The 16363-nt window shown below is 31.8% G+C and overlaps 1 protein-coding gene across 4 annotated transcripts in view; it reads right to left on the reverse strand.

The window, feature by feature from the left end:
* The window catches only part of Lrba (LPS responsive beige-like anchor protein), a 683057-nt gene that overhangs the window by 535696 nt on the left and 130998 nt on the right, over positions 1–16363 (reverse strand). For all 4 annotated transcript variants that reach the window (XR_013344428.1, XM_026384651.2, XM_077803581.1 and 1 more), the window contains exons 18-22: positions 14905–14997; positions 13419–13527; positions 12711–12792; positions 10399–10522; positions 9932–10124 (exon numbers count right to left, since the gene is read on the reverse strand). Coding sequence is in view for 3 of the 4 variants with exons in the window: in XM_026384651.2 (XP_026240436.2) it covers positions 9932–10124; positions 10399–10522; positions 12711–12792; positions 13419–13527; positions 14905–14997 (601 nt within the window). In the remaining variant the exon portion in view is untranslated. The remainder of the gene's footprint in view (positions 1–9931; positions 10125–10398; positions 10523–12710; positions 12793–13418; positions 13528–14904; positions 14998–16363) is intronic.

The following is a 16363-nucleotide window of genomic DNA, read 5'->3' on the forward strand; positions in this document are numbered from 1 at the left end:
ACTGTACCAATGTCAGTTTCCTGGTTGTGTGTGTGTTTGAGATATTAGGGATGGAACCCAGAGCAGTGGCGCATGTTAAGCAGGCACTCTATCACTGCGCTACATCCCCAGCCCTTCTTGGTTTTGATATGTACTATGGTTATTTCAAAATCAAAAGGTTCTTAAAAAAAAAAAAGAAGATGAAGAAGAAAGAAAAGAATACTTGAGCAATTAAATATAAAATGCTAGCAATCCATGAAGTATGGAAATTTTACAACTTTTGAAATTTCTTAAAATAGGTAGCTTTTAATCTTATCATACAACCACCATAAGAACACATATACAAATATATGTATATACATATATACACACACACACCAGTTACAACTTGTGATTTTTAAAAATGTTAAGAAATCACCTGAGACTTTTTTAAAACTAGATTCTACATGCTTTTACCTAAACAGCACTTTCTTCTGTAAAGTGACAGAATTTATACTTAAATCATTTTATCAGATTGTGAAAAGACTTAAAATCTTAAAATACTTTAACTAAGATAATTATGTACTTCACCCAAATTCATCATTTTGGGGGAGATCTATTTCAGAATACATTTTTAATTCAAGAATGGTATTATTATTTTATCTCATAGACCCATTCTACTTTATGGCAATATAGGTTCAGACAAAATACAGAATCAAAAGATTTTAATTTCATTTGTTCAGAAAAAGGATGTTTTTGGACAAGTCTCATATTTCAAAATAGTTTGAACAACTTACTTAAATGTTAATCAAAGAGTAGAAGCATTTGGCATCCTAACTAAAGACAGTATTATTTAACAGTATTATAGTGCTTACCTTGAGTACTTAAAACAAAGAAAAGATTTTTTTTTAAAAATGTGCATATCTGAAACCCTGAGACCATAGAAGCCAGTATAGCACAGTTACACTAGAAGAGCCTATTACTGCTTATAAACCCTAGTTCAGCTGTTGGAGGAGCTGCATACAGTGACAAACAGCTTCCCTGCTACAAAGGTGGCAGGAAATCTATCAAACTGGACAATAAAATTGCAATTGAGTTTCTTTGGCTTTTTATAGCAGCTGCATGTATCCTGATGTAACTCTGCAAAAGCTATCCAATTCTGCAACATTAGTTCTTTACACACCAGTTCTTTATCAACAACCCTGTTATAAATTTGTGATATTGAGATTCAAAATTACTACAAAAAGAAAAAAGTAAGTATCACTTCAATACTGTATGCATGAAAGCATTTTAAATGTTTCAGAATGACTATTTTTAAAGAGCGAAAATTTGGTTCAAATTCAGTAGAATTTTAATAACATGCTATAAATTGTTTACCAACTTACAAACTTATTCCAGTTCTGCCCAAATTTTATTAAATATTGATGTGAAAAGACTTAAGTTTCCATTTTATTTTAAAAATAAATGTCAAAGGGCTGTGGCTGTAGCTCAGTGGCAGAGCACTTGCCTAGCATGTGTGAGGCACTGGGGTCGATCCTCAGTACCACACAGAAATAAACAAATAAAATAAAGGCATTCTGTCCATCTACAACCACTACCAAAAAAATTTTTTTAAAATACATGTCAAGACCTGAAATTCCAAAACAATAAACATAGCAGTATTCAAATAAATTACTTCAGATAAACCTTATGAAAGAGAAAAAAAGCCTTCTTATCATTGAAGAAAATCCACACAAACGAATAAAACTAAAAGACATGTACCAAAAACTAAATTTAAAAGTGAAAACTACAGGGCTGGGGTTGTAGCTCAGTGGTAGAGCACTTGCCTAGCACATGTGAGACCCTGGGTTCAATTGTCAGCACCACATAAAAAATAAATGAATTTAAAAAGCTATGAAAAAAAAAAAGTTACCTCATTAAAAAAAAAAGTGGAAAACTACAAGAACCAACTTAAAACTTTTCCTTTGCCATCTTGGTGTATCAGTAATACTTTAGTATTTGTTTTTTAAAGTATACTTTTATAGAAAAAAAAGTGATGGATTAAGTTTTATTCTTTTTCATTTTATAACTGTAATCCTAAAACTTGAGTCAGGGATTGATTCTTATGTGAAAGTAGATACAAGAGACCTCTCTTTAAAGCAACTATTTTCTTTGCAAAGACATTAAGATTCATTCAAAACCATAAGCCATTGAAGTAAAGAAAAATATAAACTGGACACACACAGACACACACACACAAATGTAAAGCTCACTTTGGGTTTTTTCTGTATAAGTTGATTCTAAAAAACTGATCTCACATACTACATAAGAATAATAAATATTCCTTTAACATTTTCTGCATTGAATATGTGCTCTTAAAAAGACAAAACCAATTTTTTGTTATAACAAAAACAATGTACTAAGAGGTTTATAAACCGAGGTCCACATTCAATTCATTTAGAATCTTCCTGTCTCTGTGATGCCTTCTAATAAGCACAATATATTACATCATCAGCTTAGTATAAAGGTAGGAAAAAGAAAACTTTATGAAAGTTTAAAAAAAATCCTATATACTCAGAGGAGTGATCAAAATTTAAATTCCAGAATAGGTTATTTAAACTTAATTAATGTATTTATTGTTGAGACAAGATCTCTCAGTCTTACCCAGGCTGGTCTCAAACACATAATCCTCATGCCTCAGCCTCCCAAGTAGCTGGAACTATAGGCACATGCCACTACTCCTGGCCTAGACTTTGTAACAAATACAGATTTTCACCAGACAAGGTGATACACATCTATAATCCCAGCTAATCAAGAGCCTGAAGCAGGAGGATCACAACTTCAAGGGCAGCCCAGGCAATTTAGCAAGACCCTAACTCAAAATAAAATAAAAAGGGCTGGGGATAAAACTCAGTGGTACAACACTTGCCTAGCAAACACAAGACCTGGGTTCAAGTCCTAGCACAGGGAATAAAATAGATTTCAATCTTTCATAGTTACTCAAAAGTACTCAAATGGAAGATAGGAAGGACAAAGGCGGGGGAAGAGTCGGGAATAAAAGGAACCATCCTACAAGATTAAGATTTTAAGATGGAGCCCAGGAGACCAGAATAAAATGTATATTCCAAATTACTCTGAAGAGGTGATTCTCAAATCATACTGTGAATGGCTGCAGCATGGATACTTTAATGGACAGCTACTGCAGCTAATTCATAGATCCCTAATAAGAGAAGACTGTGGCACTAGGATCACACAAAAAGTGGCACTAGGATCACATAACGAGTGGCACATGACAGCTGAACCAAATAGCACTAAACAATGATGGTGCAGTTCTTCTTTCTTCCTACAAATGTTTAATGTGCAACTGCCAAGAACTCGGCACTATACACAGTTCTCTGGGAGATATAAAGTATCACCCATAGAAGTATATGAAAGTATAGGAGATATAAAATATCTCCCATAGAAGCTATAAAAGGTTAAAAAAAAAAAACGGGGCTGGAGTTGTAGCTCAGTGGTAGAGCGCTTGCCTAGCAAGTGTGAGGCACTGGATTCAATTCTCAGCCAAATAAATAAATAAATAGCATTATTGTGTCCATCTACAAGTAAAAAAAAAATTAAAGAAGTAAAAATTCTGGGTTGGGGATGTGGCTCAAGCGGTAGCGCGCTCGCCTGACATGCATGCAGCCCGGGTTCGATCCTCAGCACCACATACAAACAAAGATGTTGTGTCCGCCAAAAACTGAAAAATAAATATTAAAATTCTCATTCTCTCTCTCTCTCTCTCTCTCTCTCTCTCTCTCTCTCTCTCTCTCTCTTTCTCTCTCAAAAAAAAAGAAAAAGAAAACTCTCATCTCTATTGATGAGAGGTTATCAATTCAGAAGTCAAGATAAGTACAAGAATCCACTTTTAGCTAATAATAGAACGTGAGAGATATTAAGATCATATGTGCTTAAATGCCAGTCCACCTGCTACCTTACCCATTACTATTCTTCATTTGGCCACACACCTCCAAGCTAACCAAAGTCACCACCTTTTCCCTCAATGACACAGTCTCTATATCTTTGCTTATGCTGATTCCTCTACCAACGATTCCTGTCATCCCAGTCTCTACATGCCTCAATCTTATTGCTCCTCAGAGCTGTATCAATGACATCTGCCCCCAAAACTTCTCATACACCCTCAGGTAGCAACTGTCTCTCGTGCACAGTGTATATCTTTTATGGGGTATTTATGGCCTCCAACCTTGTAGTTTAGTTATTTTTATACACATATTACCTCCTATATTAAAAAACAATTTTAGGAAAAGATCTGTTCTCATTTCATCTTTCAATATTTCATCTTTACTAAAAAGTACAAATATAAGACAGAAAGAACAAAGAGGAAGAAGAATAAGGAATAAAAAGAGGAGGAAAGATAAAAGTGAGAAGAGGAAGAAAAAAGTAGACAACTGGAATGAGACCTAGACAAAAAATTACTGAGAATCACTGAGAAAGACCAGTGAGGTATCTAACTAACAACAGAAGGTGGGAAGAGAAGGCACAGACACAAACAGATACATATTCACTAACATGAGAATAAGAGAAAAGAGATAAGCTGGGGGAAGCAGAAGGCAGGGATACACAGTGAACAGAGACACTAGAGAGAACAGAAAACGAGAAGGATGAAGGGAGATGGTAACTAAAAAGGGAAAAGAGATGCTGACAGGCAGAGGGAGAGTGTTAACCAGGCAGTGACTGCGGGTGCAGACACCCAGTACCAGAGTTCATACCTGTCAGGGCACAAGATGGAGGAGACTAATTATCTGGAGGTTGGGAGGTAGGAGGAGAAAGTGAAGGAAAGAGGAGAATAAGAGCATCTACAAAAGAATGACTTAGGAAACAATAAGAGAAAATTACATGCTATGAATTCACACAGACTAACATAGCCTTAAAGTAAGAAAACTCATTTTGAAGTGACACAGATACTTAATTAACTATTAAAAAATATAAAATATTTGGGTAAATACAAAGGGGCACATAAGTAAACAAAGTTGAAGATTTAATAAAGCATAGTAAATCTGATAAGGACTAAAACTATACGGCTAGACAGGGGATTTCTGAGAAGTGAAATAGTGAAAGATAGGTAGAAATTTTTTTTCCAATGGAAACAATGAAAGACAAGGCAGAAATTATTTTGTTAAAAAAAAATCTTATGTGCTTTTCTTTTAAGAAACAGCAAAGTATTTATAGAGGGGAGCAACATCATATGTCACTTTAGTTTAATGAGTCGCATAAGAAAAGAATATCTAAGGTTAGAAACTATTAGAAATATCCAGACCAAAAGTAATCTAAGAATGTATAAAGAACTAAAAATCACCAAGCATGGTGGCACATGCCTGTACAATCTCAGCTCCTCAGGAGACTTAGGTAGAAGGATCACAGTTTGAACTACACAGTACAACTTCGAGAGCCCTATCTCCAAATAAAATACAAAGTGCTGAGGGTGTAGTTCTAGGCAGAGCACTTGCTTACCATGTACCAGGCCCTGGGTTCAGTCTCCATAACCACAAAAAAAAGGGGGGGGAGGGGAGAGAGGGAGGGCGGGAGGAAGGAAGGAAGGAACGAAGGAACAAATGAACGAATGAACAAACATCATGAAGAAAAAGAAAAAACAGAAAAATATGCAAAAGACAAAAGCATGAAAAAGAAAGAAAACTAGCAATATCAAGGTATCAAATGTTAAAGGGAAGAACATCACAGGACTTATCACTTCCTCACTTCCGTTGCTTAGTTACATTTGCTTTAGCAATAAATTTTCAAATTGAGGAAAATTCAAGCTTCCATGTCCTACAATCAACATACGTGGATCATTATCTGCAGTTTTTAAGTGAAAAAAAATCACAGAAAACATCAGAGTGTATCACTATATGCCAAAGTTTTGTAAGGGTAAACCTTATTTCATGGAACTGCTATATTATGAATACACACACAGGCATGCAGTGCATTAGATATTCTAAGTCATAATAAATTTATTACTATGTGTGGATCAGAGTTAAAAGAAGCTCGAAAAATAACAGCTCTCTTGAAACCTCTGCCTTACAGCACCCGAGTTACAGCAGTGAAAACAAATTAAGCAAAGATACAGGTAACAATAAAAATAATCACAGAAGTAAAAGATTTGATGAAGAAAAAGTAACAAAAAAGTCCACTCAATATAATGTCATTTTTACAAAAGATTTAAAGAAAAAACTAGACATTGTTTTAAAATATACTTCCAAACATTTTTTAAAAGATGGGAATTACAAAACTAAAATTTTAAATAGTGATTACCTTTGGGGTGAGGTGGGGTGGAGTTAGACTGGGAAGACCACACAGTATGTTCCTAAGTTGGGTAGCATAATTAAAATTCTTCTATTGCAACACTTCATAGCATACATACTACATAAATTGTTTTAGATACAATTAATTCTTCTTTTTAAAAGTTGTATTAAAATAAAAATATGAAGTGACGGGAACCTGAGTTAAGGCAGAAGTAGTGAAAATGAGAAAAAAAGAATGAATAGGATAATGAAACAGCTGTAACAACGTTCAACAATATCACACACACACACACACACACACACACACTCACAACCACATTTTCTACTTCTAGCCTAGATACTAATGGTTGAAGAAGTTTAAAAATGTGCATAAGTTCAAATATGCAACAACAAATTCCACTATTATGTTTAATCATATAGCACTAATTAAAAAGATATAAAAATTTTAAAAGATATCATTAAAAAGAATGTAAAACATCTTAAAATTCTATATTAATCAGATGTTGAAAAATATTTTTGATATAGGGACCGAATAAAATATATTACTAAAAAGGAGCTAATAAGGGCTGGGATTGTGGCTCAGGAGTAGAGCATTTGCCTCGCAAGTGTAAGTCGATGGGTTCAATCCTCAGCACCACATAAAAATAAAAAAAAAAACAACTGTATTTGTCCATCTGCAACTAAAAAAAAATTTTTAATTGAAAAAAGGAGCTAATAATTCCATAGCTAATAATTGCTATAAATCAGTATTTAACTTAGAAATGTCCTGTCTCCAAATTTCATGTTCATTCATTACTCATACAAATGGACTGGTTAGAACTCTTTGTCATAAATTCTTTTTTTTTTTTTTTAAGAGAGAGAGAGAGAGAGAGAGAGAGAGAGAGAGAGAGAGAGAATTTTAATATTTATGTTTTTTTTTTTTTTTAAGTTTTTTCGGCAGACACAACATCTTTGTTTGCATGTGGTGCTAAGGATGGAACCCGGGCCACACACATGCCAGGCGAGCACGCTACCTCTGTAAAAGCTTCATTTAGGATACACATCAACAATTACTGCTCTACAGAATATATCCTCTATTTATCCTTCTTAAAGATGCAAAGAAACTAAAGGAACAGACATATACTCTTTAGAACTAATTATGAAAAATCTGTTTTATACTTGGCATTTCCCTAACCTAGAATTCCGTAAGTTCAATCCGAAAGAATCAAAATGGCCTTAACAGAGAATCAGTCCCAAATGTACCAGCCCTCTACAACAGAAACCAGGATGGCTGATATCAGTACAAACTAAATCAACTTACACAAGGAGTGGCAAACAATTACTATAAAGGGTCAAACACTAAATATTTTAGGCTTTGAGGGCCAGGTCATTTCTGTAGCACTCAACTTTATTCTTGAAATGAAAAACAGTTATATATAACATACAAATAAATGGGAGTGACTATGTTCTAATAAAATTTTATTTACAGAAACAGGTCATGCAGAATTTGGTCCTTAGGTTATGATTAGCTGAACTCTTCTTTGAACTAAACTGATCAGTCTCAAAAATGCAGTGACTAAAAAGAGCTACATTATAGGGGCTGGGGTTATAGCTCAGCTGTAGAGCTCCTGCCCAGCGCTGTGAGGCCCTGGGTTCAATCCTCAGCACCACATAAAAATAAATACACAAAATAAAGATATTGTATCCAACTACAACTAAAAAATAAATATTAAAAAAAAATAAAAATAGGGGGCTGGGGTTGTGGCTCAGTGGTAGAGCACTTGCCATGAATGTGTGAGGCACTGGGTTAATTCTCAGCACCACATATAAATAAAAAATAAAGGTCCATCAGCGACTAAAATGAATAAATAAATTTAAAAAATAAAATAAAAATAAAAAATAAAAAGAAGAGCTACACTATATATCGCATTTTTTTATTTACTACTGGATTTAACTGAAATGAAAATTTGTAGGGTGGTTCCTCCAACCCAAGATATCCTCACAAACCTTTCTAATGGTTGCATGCCTTCTTCTCACTGAAAAAAGAGGAGGCAAATGAATAATTCTTAGGTACTTTCAAATAACTAATGGTTATTCAAAGACTTAAAACATATACTTTTAGGAAACAGCAATACATTCTTATAGAATGAAAAAATATTTCAGAATAAGAACCTAAAAGTCAGTAAGCATTTTAACATAAGCCAAAATTTTTCATTTTTGTTTTTCCTTTCAGTTTATGATTATCTAAATAATTATAGTTCTTCTGAATAAGAAAAAAGTTCTTAAATAAGGTACAAATAGCCTACACCATAAATTTTACCAATTATTTGAAATGGGAAATTTTCCCTCTAGGTACAAACATAAAACTCTAAAAATAAATAGATAAGCCAGAAATTGGGAGATGTCATTCATCTAACAAAATATTAAGACCAAGTATATATAAAGAAATCCCCAAATGCAAGAAAATGCAGATTGGGAGTATGATGATACAATGAACAAATCTTCAAAATGCCAGACAAGCCAAGCAATGAGGTGATGTGCAGCACTGAGAATTTAAACACTGCTGGTGAAAATATAAACAGGTAAGGCTACTTTGTAAAAACTTTTACATTATCTCAAGTTCAACACATCTAAAGTTCAACACTGAAACCTTATGAATTAGCAATTCCACTTCTAAAAATATATACAGAGAAAGTCTTGAATATGTATGATATGTTGTTCATCAATGAATAAACGGATAAGGTCACACCACATAAGACAATATGAGAAAAATGAATACTACTACAGGGATCAATGGCAGTGAATCTCAAACAATAGTAAATAAAAACAATAGTTTATAGGAAATGCATTTAGTGTGATAGCACATATCTTAAGTTTAAATATGAAAAATAAAATTAACTTATTGTGGAGAGTTTTAAAGAGTCAAGGGTTGTAGCTCACTGGTAGAGCATTTGCCCAACACGCACAAAGGTCTGGATTCAATCCCCAACACAACAATAAAAAGTAAAAGTATAGAAAAGAGACAAAAATGACAATACCAAATCACAGTGTGGGGAGAGGAGGTGGAACAAAGAATGACAGACAAAGCATTTGGAAAAGGGAACCCAATTTCATAAATGTTGGTAGAAATACTGTTCTTTGTATATTTTAGTATGTTTATAATATTTCATAATTATTGTTTTTAAAAGGTACACATAAGGCTGGGGGTATACTTCACTTGGTAGAGAAACTTAACAAGGCCCTAAGGTTAAATCTCTAGCACCACAAAAAAAGAAGAAGAAGAAGAAAAAAAAAAGGCTATACATGAATAATTTACCGTAGCTTTACCTTTAAAAACAAAAACAGCCTAGCAGAATCTCAACCACCTTACACTACTAAAACAAATTCCCATCTTTGAATATAGTGCGCCACCTTGTGTTCAAAAGCTCAGAACAACTACAAAATTCACAAAAAGCGTTTACTTACTAATTCCAAAATGCTGCTACATGAGTAGCATTGACTTCATTAAGTTAAACTCACAGAAGATTGACATTTGAAGTTATTTGGATTCTTAAGTTGGAAATATTTTGTTTTATTGATTCCTTTTTTAGTTTTCACTTTACTTTCAGAGAATAACTTTCATTTTTTCCATGTTATTATATGAATTTCTTAATTCAGTAAATTCAAAATTATAAAATATTTAAAGTACTAAAATATACTTTAATAATGAAACTTACCTTTGAATGTGTGATTGATAAGGTGTCTACCCACACACGCCAGCCACCCCACTCATATTTGACTGCATGGTAAAGTAGGATTCTGAATATGGCATATACCATTTCTGTTATCTTTTGCTCATCTGAATTCTTGGGATTAAAATAGCAGAGAGAAAGCATCCACTCTTGCCACACAGAACACTGTAGCAAGCTCCTGAAAATTGTAAAAGTATACCAAATTATTGAAAAAAATAAAATCATCTGAAAATTTTTGAGAAAGTACAGGTTTAAAAAAAACACAAAACACAAAACAAACAATGTGGTACTAACAACTCTTAACTCTGGTACATTATTTACATGCTTTTAATAAGGAAAAAATATGGAAATTCATTTCACAGTATTTCCTAAGCAATTCTGCTAAGACAATAACAGGCTCATACAAAATTAGACTTGAACGTTTCAAATGAATGCTTTCTGATCCAGCTTACCTCCTGTTTTCTCTACTGTTATTAAAAAGTTTAATCATGTCAGAAAGAAAGGCTCGGCGAACCTCCATGCTCTCTTGGCACTGGGGAGAATTTCGAAGTAGGGTCGCAATTACTTTTAGTATCTCTGCAAGATAGTTCATTAATTACTAAAAACCAAAACACAATAAAAAAATTCATGAAGGAAGGTCATTAATGTACTACAATATTTTTTAGTTTCCTTTTCATAAATATCTATTGAAAAAATCCTCCTCTGTTAACTAAAAAAAAGTTTACATAAGAAATAATAATACATTCATTAGAAAGTAATGATAAACAAGAGAAAGATTTTATTCCATGACTTGAATATATAAAGCAGAGTTGAATTTCTCCCCCCACCCTAATGCTGGGGCTCAAACCCAGCAGGACCTTGCACATGCTAGGCAAACACTCTACTATTGAGTTACACCCTTAGCCCCACAGTTGGATTTTAAAAGAATAAAATAAAACTAGTTCAAATTATAAATGAAGAAATGAAAGCAAAACTGCTGGCAACTCTCTTTAGTCTCTGCCTAACAGTAAAGTTGATTTTAAAAACAAAAAGTAAAAGCACTATAATTAAAATTTCAGGAAAAAAAAGATACATTCAGATTCTGCAAACAACTTATGGTATGTACATAGTCATTCCTTTCAAAAGTGAAAGCTGTGAAGATCTTCCTCTATAATTTTAAAAGTAAAATTAGAGACAAAAATTCCAAAGGAAATTAAAATCTATTCAACACTTCTAACCTCCCCAACAAATGCAAACAAGAGTGCTACTGTAATAATCTTAGTGTAAAACTAAAATTTCCAGAATTTAACTTAAAGAAAAATATATGCTAAAAATATGCATTTAATCCAGCACTTTATAGACTTAAAAAAAACATAACTCTGAATTTAAAATTAAACAATATATCCAATTTTTATCCAATTGAAAATTTAAGAATTCTAAACCAGACTTTTGCCAATGATTCAGGTGATACTGAAACATTAAATTCAAAATATGCTTTTTCATACAATTAATGATATTTGGGGAGCAACTTTTGAATTCTAATGACTGATTCAAAAGTTTTCTAACTAAGTAATGATAATCATAATAAAAAAAGATGATAATTACACTAATTTTGAGAATATACTACCACAAGGGACAGTTTTACAAAAATACAGTTAATCCAATCCTTACACAATAAGAAGTTGATACTATTATCATCTCTTTCAGAGTTAAAAATTAATAGACTAAAAGTCACAAAACTAGTAAGATATGTAACCAGGAGTTAATTCAAGTGGCCTCCATTGTGAACCACCATACTATACTATCTTTCCCAAGCCAGTGCATTAGTCTTAGGTAGATGAACTGCTATGATTTGAATGTATTCCCTCCAAGTATTGCTGATGTGAAACCAATAGCGGGATCTTAAGAGGTGATGAGGCCCTGAGGGCTCTTTAAATGAGATTAAGGCCCTCAAAAGGCTTCACATAGACTCTGGCTAGCTTGCTCTACTACCTTCTTTACCTTCACCAGACCAACTACTGTAATCTTCATCTTAAACTTTCCAGCCTCCAAAACTATGATAAAATAAATTTCTGGTCCTTTAAATTATCCATATTCTGTTATCGCAACACAAAATGGGCTAATGTTATATTATTCTAAAATTGGTACATTGAAGACTTTCATTTATTTTTACTCTCAAAACTAATGACATCATATTCTCTGAAAGCAAAGGGAAACTTCAGAGCCATCTTTTTAAAATTTGCATGAAGTAGCATGCTCCACAAACACCTCACAAAACAAAAAGTAATCAAATTTCAAAACCCTACAAACTACTTATTTTTACACCATGATCCTCTTAAAACAAGATGAAAAATGTACATTTTGTTCAAGTACTTAAGAATTCTAAATATCAAAAGACTGTCCAGACTACATTCATATACAATAAAGAATAAACATATTTTCCCATTCCAAATTTAGTATTCTTATTTGACAGTAATTTAAAATGAAAACTACCTCTGTGATTCATGAAAGTTATTAGCCTCACAAAATACTAACATTGAAACTTTGCTGAAAATCTGATCATACATTAAGTCAAGATCTGATGAATAAAATTCTTCAAACCTTTATAAAAGCCAAATAACTAAAGGTAAATTTGATGTTAAATCCAACATAAAACTAGTATTATATGCCCTGAATTAAATATTCATCTAAGAATCTGTTTCAGCAACATCAACTTAGGGTTTTTCATAGTATCTTTCTCTTTAAGTAGCAAAAATAGTGTTTTTAAAGTATGTAAAATACATACGAGGATTTTGAATCTTTACTGAAGAATCAGGATCTGGATGCTGTTTATGTATCACCTGAGTACAAATCTGTTCAATAAGAATCTACAAAAGAAAAACAGTAGAATGAATGAGACATAACTTTCCTTTGTTCATCTATGAATACACAACCAGTGTAACTCCACATCATGTACAATCAAAAGAATGAGATGCTAATGAGTTATATTCCATGTACTTATAATATGTCAAAGTACACTCTACTGTCATGTACATCTAAAAAGAACTAAAAAAATTAAAATAATCTATAAAAGAAATACACTGCACTTGCATAATCACAATATTAGCATAACTACTAAGGAACTCGAAGTACAATGATCATCAAAATCTAGTATATGGTATAATATTTCAATGATAAATATTTTAAAGCACATGAAATAAATCATTTCAACATGCTATTTTTACTTATAAAGTGAAACATCAAATAGTCAATACAATGGAGGAAATAAGTAAACTGGGATAACTACTTTGTTTAGTAATTCAAGAATTAATGGCTTTATAAAAGTGCAGCCATATCTGCTTTATATAAATAATTTCAAAAATTGTGCATTATAAACCTAAATGGTCTAATTTTATTTAGACACTGACATCTCAATTACACAGGTACTTATTATTATTTCTTATTATAAAAATAGTAAGAAATTACCAACAGTAAATTCTAACTAAATTCCTACCTCAAAAAGAACATTATATGTGGTCATTGTTATTAGATTTGTCTGAAGCATGAGTCTCTCAGCTAGCAATGAAAACAATCCATGCCCAAGCATGACTTCTGCTTTTCTCCTATAGAAAGAAATCATCAAATGCAAGTTTTATTACACACTATTTAGTATGTAAGTTGTATAAAGGAAACATAAAAATGTTTTTCAGATTACAAACTCCACCTCAGTTACTCTCCCATGTTCTTTAACCTAGTACTTTTAAAGCTACAAAACATTTAACTAGAGAAATGCTAACTACAATATAGGCATAGTTAAAGTTAAAAACAGTAAGACTGGTTATGCCACAACACTACAAAACCTTTCACCACAATCTTCAGAGTAATTATTTATTTAGCTAGTTGCTACTATCTGCCAGCACTGAGACAGACTCTCCAGGGGATGATCATCTCAAGTACAATTACACACTATAAGAGAAAAGCAACAGGGAGGAAAAGACAGAAGAAATGTCAAGATAATTTAAAAAGATAAATACTACAAAAACACATGGACCAAAATTACCATTTCAAGCATAAACTTTCAAACTAAAAGATCACAAACTTTAATTTCATTCCTGGGATCAGCAAACCTATTCTGAAAATATTTGGACAGTAAATATTCTAGGATTTTGGACCATATGGTTTCTGTCACATATTAGCACTGTCCTTATATCATTAAAACAGTCATAGATAATATGCAAATAAATGACTGTACTTGTGTTCTAACAAAACCTTAAAAATTGAACTTTACAGCACTTCTTAAACCTATAAAATTTAAATTTTTATAAAAAAATACTTTTGGTAAGAGAAACAATGTACAAAATAGATTGTCTGCATTCCACTAAGAAACTAAATGTGGCAGTTTCAAGTTTTCGTAAGCCCAAGTATTCAGAACACACTAAGCGACACACATTCAGGTTATGTTTCAGATTTATAGCTCAGAAACTGCAAATGATGGTGCAGGTCACTGAATGAAGTCTTCACAGTTTCTAAAATTGAAATAGTAATTCTCATACTAATTAAAATAGTAATTCTCATACTAATTCTCAAACTAATTTTCATAGTTAACCCAAAATATAGTAATAACTTAAATGCTTTTTATATTTTTAAAAAACTACATACTTTTGTACAACTTTATTTTTAAATACGTACTATGGATTTAAAAGTATATGTATTTGGGCTGGGGCTGTGGATCAGTGGTAGAGCACTTGCCTAGCACATGTAAGGCCCTGGGTTCAATTCTCAGCACCACATATAAATAAATAAAATAAAGGTCTATTGACAACTAAATCTTTTTTTAATTTTTAAAGTATATGTATTAATGAATAAAAATTTTCAAGACCCTAGCACCAAAAAAAAGAAAAGAAACCAAAGGGAACACAGAACAGAAGCACTATTCCCAAAAGCTTATAAAATAAATAAGTAATAAATAATAGTCCATTTTAGTTTTCATGCATACTCACTTTGGGGCCAGATGTTTTAAAAAATAGCCCATTGCCTTGAGAGCTTGTACTCGTATCCCTTCACTTTTTGATGCCAGAAGTTTGTAAATAACACTAAATGAATAAAAATTAAAAACAAACTATTCTGAGTATAATTTTCAAAAGTAAAGATTTAAAGTACATATACTTATTTATATTATTATTACACACATATTTCAAGTAATATATACATGAATATAATATACTTTTCTGACATTTAAAAACTTGATAAATTCAGGCACATTATAGAGTTCATTTTCCTCAAAACCAAGAAATGAGAATGAATTAGAATTCAGGAAATGTGGTAACTTTTCATGCATACACAGAGGCAAATTTAAATGCATCAAGCTGGTTTTCAGACACTTTTTTTTCCTCTCACACAGGCTTATCAACATCCTCTAAAAATTCCCAAACAAGTTTAAAGTCAGTACAAATAAAGCATTGACTAGTGGTACACGTTTAAATTTGTAAGTGATTGTCACCATAGAAAGCAAGTGAACAGGCTAGTAAAGAATGATAATTAGAGGGCTGGAGCTGTAGGTCAGTGGTAGATCACTTGCCTCACAGATATGAGGCACTGGGTTCGATCCTTAGCACCACAAAAAAATAAATCCATAAAAAGATATTGAGTCCATTTACAACTAAAAAAATATTTTTTAAATAGTGATAATGAGAAAAGATGTGCAAATGTAATGTCTCAATTTAAAATTTTTAAAACTACATAAATAAAAAGATTTAAAGCGAAATGATCACTAAAGATAAATATCACATTAAATTCTCAAAAATTACATAGTAATCTAATTTTTCAAAAACTCTGAGGACCTTCAAATATAAGTATAAATAAAGTATATTAAAAGTGAAATTGAATTGATTTATTACAGCATTCCTTTCCTCATAAACATTTAGAACAAAGACAAAAATAAGAAATTTTTGTGATTACTTTTAAAATAAATTATCAGTATCTTCCTAAAATTTCAATGTTTAATAAATAAGTCTTAGAAAAACAAAATTCTGAACAAAGAGTAAAATTCTTCAACCTCTAGTGATGAATAAAAAGTATATGTAGGATTAGCTTGATTCTGTTTAAATTCCATTAAATTTATATTATCTCATGAGATATCAGAAATTAGTTATTTTTTAATACAAATCTTACTACAGAAACTGTTAGCTTACAGAATGATTACTGTTGTCATTCATGAGGACAACACTAATAGTTCTGTAAGTTTCTCTTCTTCAGTGATTTAAACTAAGGAAAATGAAAATTATTGATTTATAAAAAATTGATATACAGTTAATACTGGTTTAAAAAACAATATACTAAGATGCTTTTAACATATTAAAAACTATGCTTGCCATAAAGTAATACATAGTTTTGGTCAAAATCACAATGGTTTAATCAAGATATAAACTTCAGATATTATTAATAACATTTAAATAATGT

The sequence above is a fragment of the Urocitellus parryii genome, chromosome 10, assembly GCF_045843805.1.
Source record: "Urocitellus parryii isolate mUroPar1 chromosome 10, mUroPar1.hap1, whole genome shotgun sequence".
Taxonomy (NCBI): Eukaryota; Metazoa; Chordata; class Mammalia; order Rodentia; family Sciuridae; genus Urocitellus; species Urocitellus parryii.